General features: G+C 38.2%; 1 protein-coding gene across 8 annotated transcripts in view; it reads right to left on the reverse strand.

Annotated features, from left to right (window-relative positions):
* Positions 1-19,992, reverse strand: part of usp32 (ubiquitin specific peptidase 32) — a 55,467-nt gene that overhangs the window by 19,200 nt on the left and 16,275 nt on the right. For 4 of the 8 annotated variants that reach the window (XM_018701218.2, XM_018701216.2, XM_018701182.2 and 1 more), the window contains exons 3-15: positions 16,049-16,154; positions 13,449-13,567; positions 11,241-11,400; positions 5,465-5,596; positions 5,168-5,275; positions 4,801-4,916; positions 4,131-4,193; positions 3,755-3,838; positions 3,580-3,641; positions 3,371-3,473; positions 2,527-2,743; positions 1,341-1,522; positions 262-402 (exon numbers count right to left, since the gene is read on the reverse strand). In XM_018701218.2, coding sequence (XP_018556734.1) covers positions 262-402; positions 1,341-1,522; positions 2,527-2,743; positions 3,371-3,473; positions 3,580-3,641; positions 3,755-3,838; positions 4,131-4,193; positions 4,801-4,916; positions 5,168-5,275; positions 5,465-5,596; positions 11,241-11,400; positions 13,449-13,567; positions 16,049-16,154 — 1,593 coding nt within the window. The remainder of the gene's footprint in view (positions 1-261; positions 403-1,340; positions 1,523-2,526; positions 2,744-3,370; positions 3,474-3,579; positions 3,642-3,754; positions 3,839-4,130; positions 4,194-4,800; positions 4,917-5,167; positions 5,276-5,464; positions 5,597-11,240; positions 11,401-13,448; positions 13,568-16,048; positions 16,155-19,992) is intronic. The other 4 variants (XM_018701219.2, XM_018701201.2, XM_018701208.2 and 1 more) reach the window with 3 other exon arrangements.

Genomic DNA, 19,992 nt, shown 5'->3' on the forward strand with positions numbered 1-19,992 from the left:
CAATATGGGGTTGCAGCAGTGTAGGTTTCAAGTTTCTACTACCTTGTTCTTGTCTTCACAAGAAGGTGTCCTCTTAATTACGCCAATTAGCTCCTTAAGTAGCTATTAGATTTTGTCATACCAACATGTTTGATTTGCATACTATATATTTGGTATCTATTTGAATGCATACCAACCTTGTGAACTGAGTATTGCCCAGTACAGTATGACAGAGATAGTGAGGCTCATTAGCTGCTGAGTGATTATGCTGTATTCACTCACCGGTCGTGGTAGGCTGAGGTTGGCACCGTACCAGTGGTAGAGTGCCCGCCACACGGGCTCTGGCACTGTCTCAAAGTCTCTACCAGGCACCAACTGCAAGGAGCGCTTCAGCCTGCCACCCTCCATGGTTAATGTAGGAGCCTGCAGGGGCACAACACAGACATCAGCATTTAAATATGTGTACAAATATACTATTCTACCTACTTGAATTATAGATAATAAACAGAGACGACTGTTTCCTAATGTTATGTACAGTTATCATTAGAACAAAATTTAGATAAATAAGACAAATGAAAAAGGAGGCACGATCTGGTCCATGACAGCTTTTGCCAAGACAGGAGGAGAGCCTCCTACTTTCAGTATTTCACATCATCTCCTCTGTCAAACCAAAGAAAAAACTGCCAAAAATATTTTTCTAACACACTGCTGCTTTGTGTATGTGCTGAACATTCTAAATGCTTCTAAAGATAAAAAAAGCTGTGAAATGCATTTTTTGTCAAAGGTCTGGATCACATCAGCATGTGAAATGCATGGCTTTGTATAATAACTCTTTGACTCCTGCAATCAGATGAGTCTGGTTCAGTGAGCAAACTCAGAGAGAACCCACCAACACCAGAGTTCTCTCTGACACTGTAGCTTCACTATTCTATATGTCAAACATATGCCAAAGCAAAGCTGTGAACATGATGTATGATCTGTGGTACAACTACTCACTGTAGAATGTGCTTTTCTGTTATAACCACAAGGTGACAATGTGGTGTAAACTCAAACTCAAAATACAGTTTAGGAGCTACATGAGACAGACAAATGTTATGTTACCAAAATGAGACTCGGGTTTTATGTATTTACATGTGACCACCTATACCTATATATAATGTAAATAAACTGGACAGTATGCATGTGGGACAGTCCGCTTCTTACTATGCTGTCATACTGACAACATATGTAATTCAACTCTCTTTGTACTGCTCATAAAAAAAAATAAATAAATAAAAAAAACAGAACAAAACAACAACAACAACAAAAAAGGCAAGAATCAATATCTCTCTCTCTCTCTCTCTCTCTCATATAGTCCTTGCCTTCATGGGGTCAGTGGTGACCAGAGGCTGGTTGTCAATGGCTCCAGGTCTTTGTGCTGCCAACTGGGAGGGGAGGTGGCCATTGGCTCCAGAAAAACACTGATTGTTGTTGTCTGATACGTTGTGCTGACGGGCAAAACAGCTCTCTGTGGCAGAAGGAGCTACCTGGGGGCTCAGGGCTGCTGGAACACAGGGGAAAAGTGGGGAAGGGATGAGAGGAAGCAACCAGGCCACGCATTTTGGGGGGAGGAGGGGGGTACAAAGACACAATAAACAAATATTAAATTTATTCAATTCTCAGACTGGGATTCATTATTCAAGTCAACTCATGTATTGCCCCCATGTATTGATAACATTTAGAACACTGTAGATGCAAGAAGAATGCCAGAAAAACCAAACCCCAAATGCTTATTCTAAATGTAATAAAACATGCCTCTTATCTCTTTGAATGGGTGAGGTTCTGACCTATACATTGTTACTGTAAATTCTCAGATAAAAGCTGATATTCAACAAATGGCTGAGTCACAAATAATAGGTGAGCATGAACAAATAAATGATGTGGGCTGGTAAAATACTACACTGACAATTACCAGCATTCAACTAATAAAAGAAGAAAAATAATAAGAAGAATAGTGCGTTATTGATCCTTGACAGGAAATTACTTTGTTATAGCAGCACCAAATCTAAATTAAGATTTTAAAAATTAAAATGAAAATTTTAAAAGGGACAGGTGAAGCCAAGAAGCCAGTCACTACTGAAGGATATCACTGAGGGGAGTGTGGTATAGCTGTAACGTAACCACTCACAGGGTATGTTCAGTATATACAGTATAGGATCTGTAATTAGTGTTATACAGGCACAGGTGCTGTGACAGACAAGTTGCAGGTGCTTTTAGTGTTCCCCATCAAACCTCACAGAGTACCTGAACACTCTCTCTACTCTTCGGTATATGTAGTGGACTATAGCCACAGTTTTCATGCAGAAGGATAGAGAACACTGGAGAAAACTAGAGGTAAAAAAGGTCTCTCTTATTTTGTACTGGGCAGTATACTAAAAACTTTATTAACCCCGTGTGGATGCTGACTGCTGCTGTTGTGTACAAAACACAGGACCTCTTCAGTAATTGTTATATCTCTGTTTTTGTATGCAATCCACTGTTGATGTGATATGATGTGTTTTGACTGACCCGTCTCTGTAGCCTCTGAGGCACTGGACACAGCATCAGGTGACCTCTCCTCAGTGGGACTGACAGGGCTGAAAGTTCCCAGTCCTCCCAGTCTGTCTGGTGGGGTGGGTTCTACAGTGGCCGTGGCCATCGGACTTCGCAACGAGTTCAGGATGGATGGCTGCTCCACCACGATGCCCTTGTGCTCCTGGACAGGAAGACAACAGCAGGGACTGCCCTGTCATTGTTTAAAGTGATATCTGAGATTAATATGGTGTTTGCTTTCATGGCAGGGACTGTTTCTGTTCCAGTGTGAGGTTATTGTGCAAGATGCAGTGACAAACCTTGTTTAATAAACACGATATCTATGTATCATCCAAAACCGTAGCACTAGTACTACTGAAAGAGGGAAAAATGAAATCTCCCCACCATATACAATATATTGTGTGTTTGTGTGTGTGTGTGTGTGTATATATGTATATATATATATATATATGTATAGGAGAGATAGAAATGGTGAGAAGTGTGGATGGGATTGATGCAGTCACACAAGTTGACTGAAGACATACAGTTGACTTAAAATGATTTAGATGGGAGGGACATGTCAGCTAGTGGAAACTAAATTCCAATTCAGTCTGAATATTAGGTGGAGAAATATAAACTTCATTTAATCAAAGGGTATAACTTCACTATAACCCTGTCCAGTTTCCTACACCTGCTATTAACACTTTGGAACTCTTTCTCTCTCTAAATTCCTGTAATCAGCTACTATGTAACATTATACAAGGACCACACCTGATAAATGCTTATGTAGCATTAGTACATATTGTTTTCTGTATAATTCATTTCCTTTAACCTGACTTACATATTTGACGTAGTCCTTCCACTGCTGCCACCACAGCATGGAGATGAGGAACCAGTTTTGGCCTTGCTGCAGCCCATGTCTGCTCTCCCTCTCTAACCAACCCCTACACACACACACAAAGATCCAATAGCCAAAGATCATTAGGTCAAACAGTACATTTCTCAAAGTTCTGTACAGGTAATGTGACAATAATCGGGACATGTACGCACCTGATAATTTGTCCCTCCTCTTCAGGGGTAGCAGGCCTGAGCCCCAGGACTATGTGGCAGACCTAAATTAATAAAAGGGAGTAGAACATACACAGAAAATGACAATGAATAAATACTGCATTTTAAAGGCAATATCAGTTAAACATCAGTACAACTCTGTACTGTGTGCACTGACCTGGAAAAGGAGGTTTAGGAACTCATTGGCCAAAGCGCTCTTCACACTCCATATCTGGTAGTCCTCCAGGGTCAGGTGACCCAGCTGGTGAGGAGTGAAACAACACAAAGGTCAGCATATTGCACATAGTTATTGTAGGAGAAAATAGTTTAGACAAGACAAGAAGGCTTGTTGCTGAAAGGTTGTAAGTACACTGGGCGGCTCCCAGTGATATTATATTGTGGGATGAAGCAGATTTAAGATGGTTGAATATGAAGTGGTCTTGACATACTAATTCAATATTATAATATCAAGTTACATTTTGAGGTAAAAGTCAAAGGATTAACGTCCTGACAGCAAAGCAAAGATGATTCTGTCACTAAGAGTTGTGTCTCACCTTGGTTGTGTCATGCATCTTCAGGATGCCCTCTACTATGTCTGACACGCTACTGTCCAGCTCCTGCAAGGTAGCAAAATATGTCAGCAGGAAGTGGCAAACACCAAGCACCTTATCCTCAGCTACTGCTGTGAAAAAACTCACAACAGTCCTGGATATAAAAATGTGAGGTGAGTAAATAGAGATTTTACACACACACGCACTTTCTAAAATTCAGTTTTCACTTTGTCATTGTGGGCTATTGAGTTTAGATACAGACTTTAAATGATTTTAGCATGAGGCTACAAAATGTGAAAAAAGTGAAGGGGTATATATAATCCAATGTTTCTGATTAAGCAAAAAGGATCTTACTCTTTAGTAAAAAGGTCTATCTATAATGTTGTCAGACACTTCTAATAACAAACTAAGCCTGTCAGTGGCAAAAGCAAGCACTTTAGTGACGTACTTTGTCGTAGATGATTGTGTTGTAGCAGGTGTTTGCGGTGGCTGGGTACACTGTTCTCGCTCAATACTGCACTGATTTCAAAGATTGCTGTCCCTATCAATCATTTACACCCAAGGCCCAGATTCAAAAATACTGAAGTTCTCCTTTCACCTGTCTGCAACATAGTGTACAGGTCGCACAATATTAGACTATTTATCATATTTAGCCTAAAGTGTGGAAACTTACAGGGAGTGTGTCTGTGCGATTGTCCTTCCACACCTCCAGCAAGGCCACCACCATTTCATGGAGTTCATCTCGAGACAGAACCCCATCACGGTCCACATCAAACACTTTGAAGCAAACTGGCAGCAAAAGAAAGTGATACAGCAGTGAAATACAAATATGGTTCTGAGGCACAATACTGCTACAAAAATGTTATTTTAAGCCTAGACCATGCAGTCTATTAGCAGGAAGCCAATAAGTTTCCATCTCTGACAGATAATAGCTACAAAGAAGAAACGGGCCACACTTCTGATAAAAAGGAATGGTATAATTATGTGAAGCCTCTGGGATCTATTTATCTGTAATGATTCAAAACCATAGCAGGGCTTACATTTTTGCCTCTCAGCGATGGGCCCCCTGCAGCACGCAGACAGTCCACAAGAGATCTCTTTAAAGTCGATGTGATTGTCCCGATTCTCATCAAAGGCATGAAACAAGCCTGGAAAACAAGATCAATAACACAGGTAATATTTATTCAAAGGGTTGTATTCAAAGGGTTGTATTCACTGGTGAGGGCATGAATTAAAAAAGAAAGACCATAACAGACCTTGTAGCTCTAATGTTTTTCTATATATAATCTAAAAACCAAGAGCCTCTGAGAAATGCACTTGTATGAATGTTCCCTAACCTTCACTTAGTGAGGCGTGGATGGGAGGAGAGACCAGTGGAACAAAGGTTTCCAAGTCAAAGCGGCCAGTTCTGGACTGAGCTTTCAGCAGCCAGTAGCGCTTCTCCAAGTCTATAATGTCGGACTCCTCCACTGCAGGAAAAAAGGAGACGTTAGAAATAGACAAATAAAATGAACTGCAGCACTCTTTAGCAAGATCACTTCTCTGTTTCACTGTGTTTATCTGGAATTAAAGGACAGTACGCAAGTCTTGAAGAAACTACTAGGAAGTATAAAAGTAAGTTTTTGTTTTCTTCTTCATCTCAGTTTTATGCAGCAAGTTTATGTGGCCACCTCCATTTCATAGTGGTTAGGAACACACATAATGTGCTGTATGCACTGCACACAACAAACAGATTACAGATGAATCTGTACATCACTGCCAGTTTGTCATTCACACTGAGATCTGATCATTTCTAAAGAATACTGGGTGTAATAACAACAGTATTACAAACAAAGAAAACACACACTCAACCGAAATATTATAGCTAAAAAAAGGAAAAAGAACAGAATAAGATAGACTGAGATATCAAAATAATAATAATGACGAGTACATAAAATATCATTGTGCTGAGCAGTTATAAACAGTGCTACACATGAGATGTTTCAAAAACAAACATATGGTGTGGTGCATAATGTAATAAGAACAACTGCAAAAATATGGATTTCAATACATATAGCTACTATGGGGGTGTGGCAGTATGTTGTTTACTACAGGAGGGTAACATAAAGCACACTGTATGTAGACAAGATGATTAGTGATAAATGAGTATACTTGACTCAAGAACAAAACTGAAAATTTAAATAGTTAGTGAGATACAATCCGATGTACAATATAGCACAGTATAATACGGTGATGTATAGTTTATTGAAACTACAACATTTCTTTTATTTTTGATTATACATTGATTTTCTTAAATGATAATTTAGTTTATATACTGTACTGTGGAAAAGAGTTTGAGCCCAATGTTTGTCTTCCAATAGCTTTTTTTCCCATCCAGCCAACATACCAAAACCCAGATGTGGCACCAGCAGATATTTGAAGTCTTTTGCTAAATGAATAACTTCAGAAAAGAAGAAATTTGATCTCTGAATTGTTTAAGATTTTGTTGTTCAACCAGTTTGTCTAGTCTTGCATCATCTTAAGTTAGTCAACATCTTTTTTGTTATTTAATAATAGAAATATATAATGCATAAAATGGAGAAAGGCGTTAGCAAGTATTAAGGTGCAGTATAATCAATAATGGATAAGGTACTAAGTGCAGAGCAGTGAGAAAATGTGAGAAACAGGAGCTGTATTCATCAGAGACTGGTGCTGATGACTGGTGGGTGAAGAGCTGTGTGGGAACATGCAGAATAACACTGACACCACCCCACACTGAGATACACTCTTCATCACATAATAGCTGCTGAGTTTCGTGTGGTTCTCAGCAAAGAACCTTAGGGGTAACCAGTCTGTCTCCTCTGTCTGAGTGTGGTGAAGGGGGTGGAAGGTGCTGTTCAAGATAACCAAGCTGGTCATCATACTCTGCTCTCAACTATCACAGTCTGTCACTTCAGCCTTTTCATCCAGCTTGTTTAGCCTTTTCACACACACATCTTCACACCTCCAACATTCCATAACATACAAAATGGCAGCACTTCTGTTTCTGAAAAGGAAGTGTGCAACTTGATGTGAAAGGTTTTTGTGGATTTTCTGAAACTAAAATAAAATGTATGTAAAAGTGAAAGTACAGGTTTCCACTTCCACTTAATACCTTTATGAAATAATATTTACGAGGACTTGACTAAAATACATAATCACTGGAGCAAAAGTAATTAAAACATCAGAGTATGTCAATGCTGCTCCAATTATTTCAGTGATTTTTCTGTTTTTTCTTTGTCTTGATCCATGTACATCCTGTGATGTGGTGTGTAGTGAAAGAATTAGGCAATTTATCACTAAGTTTATAGACAGATGATAAATACTAAACTGAAACAGCCAGTTTGAGATTTTGTTTCAAACAAAATATCAAACATTGTCTGGTTTCAGCTTCTCTAATGTGAAGATCTGGTTCTCTTCTATGTTTTCAATCAATGGAGACTGAATATCTTTGGGTTTTGGCTTGCTGGTCGGACAAAACAAGCAATATGAATACTTGTGATGAGCACTGAGCTCTGTTGTGTGAACATTTGTCACTTACTCCTGAAGAATTAGGAAAAACTACTGACAAGATAAAAAAAATAATCATTTGTTGCATCAGTATTGGAAATGCTCTAGGTAAGTGATGAACACAGCAAAGTAAGTAACCTATTTATACTACTGTTCTTGACAGCACTTAGATGTTGTGACCTAGTGAGGAGAGGAGGAAACATGACAGTGGTCATGAGACCACAGCAAGGTGTGGTTATGTGATGGCCATCAGGTGAAATGGTATTTGACTCAGCTTGTATCGAAGTGATACAGATCAGACCAATATAGTATATGAAGCTCTGCCAGGGTCAATGAACCAGCTTCCCCCTTTCAAACATGCTAATCCACAGCTTAAGGTAATAGGATTCAGCAGCTAACCAGCTAGCCTTAGGCATGGAGTCAATACATATGACAGGTGTCAAAACACAGACACAAAAATGTAATAGCAGGTGATTTCTAGTGGCTATCCACTGCAGCTTCCCAGTTGGGCTATTAAAACAGCCTTCCTGAAAGTTTGTTTCTAGTAGCTACTGGTCACTGATTGTCAGATGGATTGATGCCAGATGTAGCTGGCTGCTTGTGAAGCAGCAGTCTGAGGAATGGACAGTCTGAGAGGGGTGTTCTCCTCTCCTCCATGTTCTAATTCTGGTCAACATCAGGGCAGTTGGCCGCTGGCCTGAAGGGGAAAAACTCAATCACCTTTTTATTACCACTGTTCACTCCACTTGTATCAAATTAATGATTTAGAATGAAAAGGGGAATATGGATATTGCATGGAGGAAATAATATCACACTGATAAATTATTGAGGACTATGGACTAAGACAGGGAGTGAGCACTAGACTACCTTCACATCTCAAAATTCAGTTGGATGTTGCTAACAGAAACCAGAGGAACACTTCCTTAGCAATAATCATAAAACAGGCACATATTCACCCACACACTGGTCTGAAAGATGCTAAGACTAAGAAACACATGAATCAAGCCCTGAATATCAGTGGATGGGAGGGAACAACAGCAGCATCTTTTTGAATCGTCCTAGTAGGTAAGAAGAAAAACAAATACTATTATCTGTCATGCTGAACATTCCTAATGACAGATGTGTAAACATCTGACTGCTATTCTATAAAACTCATTATCCTGACTATGGATTGCCTCCTGTACATCTATCCATCTCAAGGTCACTCCTGCCTCTATAAACATCGGTGTGCTGTCAAGGCGAGCTTCACAGTTTTTAATACTGTCGAATAAACACATTCAGTTGATACAAAATAGGCTGAGGTTTGATATCCAATCCTACTCACAAGTCTAACAATGAAAAATACAAATTCTTAATTATTTCACTTTAAACCAGTGACAAAACTAATAAGATGAAGTGGCCCTTTTTATTAATGCCAACAAAAAAGGTCAAACAGGATGACAGCAACTGACAGCTCAACCTCAAGTTGTGACCATGAATCACAAGGTAACTGACGTTAAAGAACAGTACTGGCCACAAACTGCTCTGTTAATTTACTGCTTATATCTCTACAGTAGGTGCCCTGCTGGCCTGATACCCACCTAGAGGTGCAACTCTCTCCGAGTGGCAGCAGAGATACCATACCATTATCCAGGGAACATCCTTAGAGAGGTGCTGCCACAGCCAGCATGTGTCATAGTAAATTCCCAGCAATGGCCATGATCAGAAACTATCCTATCCAGAAAGCTGTTATTCCCAAGGATATCTACTGGCTCTCATAATATTGTGACAGAGTCCGAGGCTAGCAAGTTAGCAAAGGATTCACAGTGATAAGCTCTGCCATGAGTCAATCTTGTCGTTCTTGTTCTGGAAAGAGTCATGAACCAGGAGACTATCAGTCACTCTCTCTCTCCAACACACACACACACAAACACACACATACAGAGACACAAAGTTAAGAGGATAAGCTGAGCAGGCAGATTAAAAGGCAGTGTCCAGGTTCTCTGGACAAGACATGCTCTTTCCAGCCCTCTGTCCTTAATTGGCAAAATAAAGCCTGGCTAAATTTACTTGGCCTATAACTTTAAACAACTGTTTCACTGGATGTTTTTCTAATTGTCCATGTACTGACTTGTAAATACGTAGGGCACTGAAAACTTCATTTTATTTCCATAATAAACAGTCTATTGAAGATGAAATACATCAAAACACAATTTCTTTTTGACTTAAAAATCTGTATCTCTGTGGCATTGTTTTTATGTAATGTAATATGAGGTCAGGGATTGGTGTGGCACCAAAGGCTAAATCTGTGACCTGTCAAGACTAAATGAATGTAAATAATGGTGGAAACACTGAATTTGACAACAAAATTGACAAAAATGGAAAAAAAAAAAAATTGTGTGTGTGACTGATACCTGATCTGCAAAATAAGAGCTGTATCAGCACTGATGCCATCTGGTGTATTAGATGCATCTGTACGTACCTTTTATTTTATTTTTTTTATCTTTCAGCGGCTGAACAAACATGTTTTCTTACTTTCTTTGTGAAATGACTCATTCTCTGATTCGATCGATGTGATTAGATTTTTTTGATCTCATTTTAATAGAAGAACAGAACAATTTTGAAAATGTGAGTCAGGAACAGGAACTTAACCTGGAGATCAATGAATACTATCTAATGCCAACTCAAATACTTCAGCTTGAGTCAACCATGGCAGCTGAAGCTGTCAGTATTTGAAGTAAAAAAAAAAAAAAAAAAAAAAAAAAGAATATCACAGCTATCAAATATCTCCAATCGCATTAACTAGTGCAGTCTACATGATAATAAGATAATAATAAGATAATAATAAGGTTCTGATCCTGTTTTAACTCAATGTTATTGCAGACGCTTCCTCTACATTTACCTGCTGTCTTGGTAATTCCAGCATACTCTACATTTTCACAGCCGTCATGTCATGCTCACAACTCTGTTTTAACAAAAATACCAGTTTCAGTCACTAATTGCAGTCAGATCCACTTTGCAGTTTTTTTGACTGGTGTTAGGTAACTGTCAATGAAAATCAATGTTTCCTTCACAGATGTTTCACATTTTTATGTGTAATAATTTACAAATTAATATTTAATGAAACCCAAATTTCCTCGCAATTCATAATTGCTTTCACATTAAAAGCTTTCAGTGTCTCAAAGGGCATAAACCCTTCCTTTTCTGGCAGGCTGTCAATGTGATACAACTACAAGAAGTGTTGAGTTTTGTCTACAGTAGCTTAACTGGAACTAGTTGGAATTAATTGGTGAATTAATGAGTGATGTCTGCGACTATACAGCTGTGGAAACGTATATTATACAGAATTTAACATGTGAGCCATTTAACAGGTACGTCGAGCATATATTAGTGATTGGCCTTATCTGAAGTTTGTCTTTTATTTAAGAATTTATGGTAAAGTGCAAAAACATCGACAACAACAGCAACAACATAAAAAGCATTTTATATTCAACTACCACCAATGGTTTTTTATATGACTGAAGATGAACATCGGCAAGCAAACACATTTTCCTTGGGATGTGCAATATATGCAAACAGATTGATTCAGAGTGTTAATGAACTCACAGTGTGTGACGCCAGCCAGGGTCTGGTAGAAGGTGGGCGTGTCACTGTCATCAGTGAGAGTGACACACACTCCTCCAGAGAGAAGCCATCTGGACAAAGTGAAGGCCTCCTTGTTCTGTAGGAGCCAGTTCCTGAAGCGCTCATAGTTCACCTTGTCGCCCTGGCACAACATACAAGCACACAATTAGACTGGTCTGTGTTGGTATCATTGTTTCTATTTGTATTTTACCCTGTGTGCTCCTTTCATGATGCTCATTTGGCTCAGTTAAAAATGATGAAATGATTAGCTGATTAATTCATCAGTCAATAGAAAGAAATTTCTTTGCCAATCAGTTATCACATATTACTGAGTTGTTTATCACATATCAATGCCACTCTTTTTTTGCTTCAAGCCTGTGTTGCTCATTTTATATCATTGTAAACTGAATATCTTAGTTTTTCTTAGTCGTGGGGGTGACATTTGGCTTTTTTCCCTGATATTTACAACAAATCTTATCGCACAGCAGTTAAGATCCACATGTACGACTATATTTAAACTGTGAACATATGGATCAATAATCAAGAAAAAACCCACAGCTGACAGAATACTGAGAATGGACAAATATGCAGAAAGCTTGAACAGAAACTCATTAAATGTTCACTTAAACCGACAAATGTAAATCCTCAGTTCCCCGCTGTTGGACACTGTGTTAAAAATCACTGATCCAGAGACAGCCCTGTAATTACTAGCTGACAGCAGCATCTTGTCTGACTGGAAGCAGCAGGTACTCTTTGACTCAGCTGTGATCCTTGAATGTGATTAATCATGACAAATTCAACTTATTGGTGTGGTTCAACTCTGCATGCCTCAAATTGAAAATATTAATTGGACATGAAAAACTTGCCAAGTTGTTCTACAGGGAGTAAACAGGTATAGACTGTTTTCTCACTAATAATGAAGTATTACTCTATGACCTTTACCTGTTTTTGATACTATTCATGGTCTGCATTTTTCTGCAATACCCATTCAATGCATTTTCATTTTATAATTAGATCTCTAGCATTTCATTGTTGGTGGTGAAGTCTGCCATTACAGAGCTGGATTCACACATACAAGGCACTGACAGCATTACTGTTGATCTCATTAATATTAGCCTCACTGTTTACTGTTCAATCTCCTACAGCTGTATCAGAGCTACGTGACATTTCTGCTAATACTAACCAAAATGCTATTTGCTACTGCTGCTGCTTCACATTAAAGACTTTAAATGGCAAAACACAGGTGGCTTTTGTTATGAAGCAGTCACAGGAAGTGTAAAGTATTTGCCACTATGGTTATCACTGACTGCAATTGTCTCACTGTATTTATTTCATGTCATTTTTTTTAAAGATGGGGTGATACTTGGATGAAAAAGAACAAAATAGGGAAGTAATAACAGGTTAATGTGCTAACAGTGAACAGAAATATCCTATTAGTTAAATTAGGGGTAACGTCAGCATAATATCTTCACGATCTCAAGAAAATTACTGACTGAATTCTACTACTGTAACAACGTATCTAGTGTTGTCTTACCTGGTGGTTTTGGCATGATAACCATAGTAAAATAACCAGTAATACACTGTTGTTCTTACTACTACTACTACTAAACAAATCCTTAAAATGCTTTGATCATTCTGATTAACATTCCATTCAAATGTCCCAGTACAGTTGTATTGGGATGTTGGCTAAAATCTCAGAGGTAGATATCCAAAAACCCAGGCACATAAAAACACAGCCGTCCACATTTCTGTAAACTGAGTAAAGATATTCTTTAAGGAATAAAAATTGAATGAAAAAAAAAAACAACTGAAGAAGTAGAGAAGATACACAGAGTAAACTGCAAAGACAGACAGCGCAACTAAGGTCATATATTAATGTTAAATAACAGTGTAAGCTGGGTTGGATTTTTACTTTACTGTGTTGTGTTTTCACCATTTGTTTGGAGTGAATCATGAGTTGAAAGGCCCTTTTGTATTTTAATAACAATACAATAACCTGCTTTAAACCAAACTTTGTATCATCTCTGTCAAGCTGGCTCTGTGTGGGGAACTGGTAACAATAACTGTTTAATGAGCATGTGACAAATACCCCTGTAATGACATGATTTTTGATACAAGCCAAGAGGAGATTGTGAGTGATATTGAAGAGACATCTGATTGGATGACAGACAGGCTGTGCTGCTTGCTGACCTCACTGAAGCACTTCTTGAGGGAGGTTGGAACTTCTCCATCCAGGACCTGCAGAACTGCCTCTATATCTTCTCTGGCAGCATATCCACCCAGATCACTGGCAAACAGGCTGAAGAGGTCTGTGCACATGCATGCACACACACAGACACAGACACACACACACACACACACAAACAAGAGAACTAAGTAAGTAACAACTAATTGATCCATGGGACGAAATTGTGTCAGTATCCACTTGCTGTCACGTCACTGTTAACACCAGTGAAGTTATCTCCACCTTAAGACATAGTGTAGTCCATGTTAATGCTCCTACAACTGGATCTAAGTCATACAAACAGAAGGAATCCCTGCTAATGTGACTTGTCAGCTGTAATTGGGAGGTTCTGTGATTTATTTTGAACATCCAGGGCTCTGAAACTGCAAATCCTGTTGATTTTGTACAGGGACAATGTGAGGTGATTAACAGCTGCAGCATTTTCAAGGTTTGGAAGAATAATCAGCACAAAAGATTAGCAAATGTATTGTATTGATTAAAAATAATAATAATAATAAATACTAAAAAAAATATTCAATTCAATTCAATTCAATTTTATTTATATAGCGCCATATCACAACAACAGTCATCTCAAGGAACTTTTCATATAGAGCAGGTCTAGACCGTACTCTTTAAAATATATAAGTTTATTGCAATTCTCCAGAGGCATTTTGATAAGAAACATAAAAAAGCTTAACATTCTGCTGTGGGTGCTTCTAAGGGTGAGAGAAGGCTAAAGATTGTGCTTTGTTGAAACATAGGAACCCTCACCAGCTTTAATCCAATTTTAGAACAATTCAGCAATAACAACAAAATATCTTGAGTTTGCTATTCATGAGACACATCTGCTGATGTGAACCATCCTCCCAGAATAAGAGACCTCAGAGGACCTATGATCAAGAATAGCTGATTTCAACCCTCAGCCAGACAAACTGTTTATGAATGGAGACACTCCTGAGAAGTAGGCACCAAACTAACACTACTCCAAAGGCACAAGAGAGAACAACCCTGAAGTCAAGTCAAGTCAGTTTTATTTATATAGTATTGAATCACAACAAAGTTATCTCAGGGCCCTTTTCATATAGAGCAGGTCAGGACTGTACATTATTATATTTTCAAAGAGGAACCCAATAATTCACCATGAGCAGCACTAGGCGACAATGGAGAGGAAAAACGTCTTTTTAAGAGAAACTTTGAGCAGAACCAGACTCAGAGTGGCGGTCATGTGCCTTGATCGGTTGGGTTGAACAGCTAAAGGCTTAAAGGACTCATCAGAACTGGTTTACATCTCTGTTCATGAGTTTACCATAACCAGAGATGAGTTCATACACAAATCACTGAACAGGTGGAAGAGAAAAGAGAAAAAACATTAGTGCACACCTGAAGTTTGTCCTGAATGCTAATAGAAAAATGTTTTGTGCACTGACTCATATTTGTTCCATTGTCTGGTGACAGAATCAGAAATACGAGGGCAGCTTTATTGAGAATTCAACTGTACTGAACTACTGGGCAGAGAGTAGGAGAGAAGCAAACAGATAAAAGGCTGAACCTGGCTAACACTAGCCAGAACACAAATACAGTGTAATGACATTGTGAACGTGTAATTAGCATATTACTTCATCTAGTGACATTTAGTTACTTTTCGAGCAAGCCCCAGCTACTTTGCTTTGGAAGTAGTTGTTTAAATCTGTTCCACAACAGTTTTCCACTACACCCTCAATTTCCCATGTTCTCATACGTAGTGCAGCCATATACTGGGTTTTGGCATAGTCTTATTATCAATCTTGTACACACTACATGTTTACACTGGCCTTTCTGTTCAGCCAGAACCTGTGACTTTTATATTTGCATGCATTTGATGGCAAACATGGAATATTACTGTGTGCAATTCTATTATAAATGGGAAGTAAAGAGAAAAAAAAGAATATGGAGCAGCAGATGGCTGGAGGATGCTGACAATATGGTGTCTGTTCTGCAGTGAAGATCATTTCATATCAGTCTCAAGACTATAGTTTTATTCACAATATGTAAAACATGTTGTAACACATAGCAATACTAAAACAATCTTTCTAGTTTATCATGAATCTTTTGGGAAACCAGACTGTGAAAATTTCTGACATACCAGAAACCCATTCAAGAGCCAGATTCAGAATTAATCAGGTGATTTATCAGGTGTTATAACCTCAAACTGCAAATCAAGAAAAACAACCAATCTGGCAGAAATTCAGCCTGATTCTAAAATAAGTAGGCGGCAACAAATTCTCTGTTAAAATCTGACTTAATAAGGCTTAATCGATGTCTGTCTGGCCTAATAGGACACTGAGTAATACTGAGAATATATAAATTAGTTCTTAATTGGTGTTTTCAGTTTATGGCTTAATATGTTCATTGACCCTGGATGATTTGTTCTGTTCAAAATTCTTTTTTGAGACATTTGAAGGATTGTTGTTGATTTTAAATGTCTCATAGATTGTGACAGATTTGACATATGGAGGTAAGAAAATGACCAACATGAAATCAACACAACGCATCAACACAGACTGTTAATTCATCATAAACAACTTACATTTTGCCTTTTCCTCATCGCGTCCTCTGGTCAGAAGCACCAGACCCACTATCAGATTGTTGAAGTGTAGCCCTTTAGACGAGCCTCCAAATGAGGTGTAAATGACCTGGAACACAAAACACACAGCAGAATGTGAAAACATGGACAACTTCACACTCCCATTGTGTTCACACTGTCAACAACATGGTTAACAAGTTAGCAGAAGTCCATTCATTTACAGAGCTGACAACAGGGAAACTCAATGCCAATGTGTGGATAAACGACAGGCTTGTCTCAGAGCAGATTTTACCAAAGACATCAGCTGTCACCAATTAGTCTGATTACAGCATTCTCTCATTTTCATATCAATGTAGTTGTGTTTCACAGACAATAACATGGGTTAATGTAATCTTACTATATGTAAAATCGACTTCAGTCTAATGAGGGAGCCTTCACTTAAGTTTAAAATAAGGTAAAGCCCATTATCAATGTGCTGACTGTGAGAGGGCCTGTGTCCCATTTCCCAAACATAATTTACACTTTGACAGCAGAACAGTGGGCACACTGGCAGATGACTTATGACACAGGGTATCAAACTATAAGATTACTTTGTTTCTGGATACACAGCTTGTTCAAATTTTTTTGTTCAAGTGCAAATCTCCTTTGGTCTTTTATTTCATCTCCCCACCCACACACAAAGACACATGAGCCCATCTAAACAAACTACAGCATCTGAAATTAGGGAAGAGCGAGAGAAGAGACAGAAAATTTAAGGGAGAGGGCCAGAGTATAGGCATGTGGGAAAAAAACACATTTAAAATAGCAGCAGATAAAACATTCAGCAATAGTGTGTGATATGATCCGACAAAAAAGGGGATGATAAGGTGTGTATTCTGTGTCTCAGCAGGAGCCAGTCCTGTCTTTTAAAAAGGTGTACAAGCTGGTCAAGATGCAGTTACTCCCATATGGCGGTGCTGTCTATAAAAAAACATGTCTGATTTTTTCAGAGAACGTTGAGGCTTACACAGGGTTTTGTTTGTGGAAACATTGTGGTCCCACCTCAGCACCCCTCTGCTGATCAAATTATTTGGGTCTAACCACAGAAAACATTGAGGAAAGAGGTAAAGCAGGCTTAGTACTTGTCTACTCTGAAAATTATTGGTGACTTCAGTTTGTTCAAGTCTGCCTCATTAAAAAATATGTTTTACTTATCGTTATTTGCATTAGATGTTTGAGCTTCACTGTGCAGAATGACAAGAGCAGAGTCTGACGCTAGTTTTCACATTCATCTGCTGAAGGAGGAAACTTTCTCTGTGATCAGCTTAAGCATAAGCACACAAGATGATTTTGTGACATCAGAAATAGGTTGGAGCCAATCACTGTCCAGTATGGTATGAAATGTGAAGACTCCATGTCAAATACACTGAGAACGGGTTTAACAGGAATAAAATAAATAAATAAAACATTTGCATTGATTTTTCAGTAAGGAAGAATGAATAGATGTAATTTTAAGAATTTTTATCTTTTTTGAGAAAAAAAAAACCCAACAGATAATTATTTAATGCAGAGTATTTTTATGTATCATAAAATGTGTCTGGAGAAGATCTTTAAGCTTTATTTATTAAAGAAGTCTAAATATTAAAAAAGAAAGAAATAAGAGAATAAAATACACTTATACATAATAACACACAGATACTATCTCTTTCGAGTGAATTAGACGTCCATGCAGAGGGGTGCTGTTGTCATTTAGCTGCACTCAGGAAACAAAATAGAAGGTTGTAGAGCAGCGTGTCTGGCATGCATGTCAACCATGGGGAGGTGACTCTGCAGTCAGTGAGCTGATGAAGTGTATCTGTGGCAGTAGGTCACACACAGCAGAGGAGCTTCACATGTGGTTTAAAACAGGAAGTGTGTCATATTATGCAAACTTCCAAACTAAAGCTGTATTCTCATCACCTACAGTGTTCTATTACTGAAAATGTTTTCCCAGAGGTAACAAAGAAATACTACAGTGTAACCACCTTCCTTATTCACATGTTAGTATAATAATAGATAGACATTAAACAGACAAGACGGGTCTAATGAATGACATAATTGGTTGCATTTTGGGAAAGATAGGGACAACTGTTTTTTTAGTGGACTCATATAACAGACAAACAGTCAAGATTCATTGGCCTCTGATACTTCACTTTTCACCTTTTTTTTAAAAAAACTTAACAAGTTAAGAAAGATTGCCCGTCATGTAGTTTACAAAGTCATATTCCTTGACGGCCTGCTTGACTGCGTTCACTTCCCTGGTGAGATGGCAGAATGACATCTGTCACAATGTCTAATGCCACAAAGACACAGAAGTGTTGTTTTGACTGACAGTTTATTTGCATCATGAGTCAGACTACTGTTTTTCAGGGCAGGAACAATTTTTAACATGGATAATTATTTTTTAAGCACACTCATATGTAAGGGAGTTTTTAAAAGTGAATGTGGTATCTACCCAGAAATTCAGGGGAAAGCCCAGAGACAAGTCATGTATTGCTACTGGTCTATCCCAATGCCTAGTGCTTTGAGGACAGTACAGTCATCGCCAATAGAATGTAACAGAAAATTCAAATTATTATTATTTATCATCAAATTATGATGCCATATTAATACATTAACTGCATTCCATTATATGTGATTCAGTGCTGTTTGTCATAGGTTCTCCATGTGCTTTCTTCCAGAAGATACTTGGAGTTTTTATAATGGTAGTGAGAGCACTGTCACTGAAAAATCTGTCAGTGTGTGTTAGTGTGTTAGTTAGTTAGTTCAGTTGGGTTGAGATGTGTTTATTGTGAGGCCCATGACATATGATTCACAAAATCTTGGGCCAACTTTGATGTGTTTTGTAATCACAGGGTATGGAAAAATGCCTTTCCCGATTTGAAATTACGATGCACTGAAAAGCCAAAAGTCAGACTGTGAAGAGTCTCAAAACTCAGCACAAAGCCTTTCAAAGTCTAATTATGTCAGATGTATTAATGTTGACTATATACGTATGTGTAAAATGCTGATATTTATTCATGTTGCACTGCATTTATTTGCAACACAGTTTTACATTATGGATTGTCATTTGTGAGTGCCATAAAATACCCACAACTGTCGATAATATAACAGATTTGTCAACAATATTGAAATTAATTTCTCTCCATATTTTGTTGATCTTGTACATTACAAAGCTAGAATTACCACCTTATAGTCGTACGCCTCTGCCTACCGATCTAATTAGTTAGTTAGCGTGTGAAAAAAACATGTTTTGTGCCATCCCAGTGACCACTGACCACCAAATTCTAATTAGTTCATCTTTGAGTCCAAGGCACCAAATTTTGACCGACAGACAACCCAAAAACATGATGCCTCCAGCCACTTTTGATGCTGGCATGGAGGCATAAAAAGAAGCTAATTTTGACTAACTTTGCCAAGATGCTGACTGGACATGTGTAACACAGAAAAGTTATGCAATGTGTGATTTGTTTCAGTGGCATCTGTCCAACTCAGTTAGACCTGTGATTTAGCCTTGCTTTCAATTCAATAACCTTAACCCTCAACTCCAGTTTAGAGAAGTTCAAAACATTTAGTTTAGTTAAGACTGTAAGAGGTGTGTGAATATAACTTTTTCTGTGAGGACAGTCATTTCATGATCTACTAGTGCATCAATTCAGGCATCGACAGTACAGGCTTCGGTTCAGACAATAACTACTAAAATCCTTCCCTCTGAATGGGACAGTGTACCACTGAGGTCTATACGAGGGGGCTTGAAAAAGTTTGTGGAAAAAGTACATAGCTAAAAATCATATGCAGGGATTTTGATTTCAATGCACCTGTACGTTCTCGTACTAACGTGTCATAACATGTTCTAACATGAACCCTTAAATGCATGTTGCAAAGCAAAAATAAATATCATAAAACCATTTTTTCCAACTGTCCTTTTT

This window comes from Lates calcarifer, linkage group LG21 (genome assembly GCF_001640805.2).
Source record: "Lates calcarifer isolate ASB-BC8 linkage group LG21, TLL_Latcal_v3, whole genome shotgun sequence".
Taxonomy (NCBI): domain Eukaryota; kingdom Metazoa; phylum Chordata; class Actinopteri; family Centropomidae; genus Lates; species Lates calcarifer.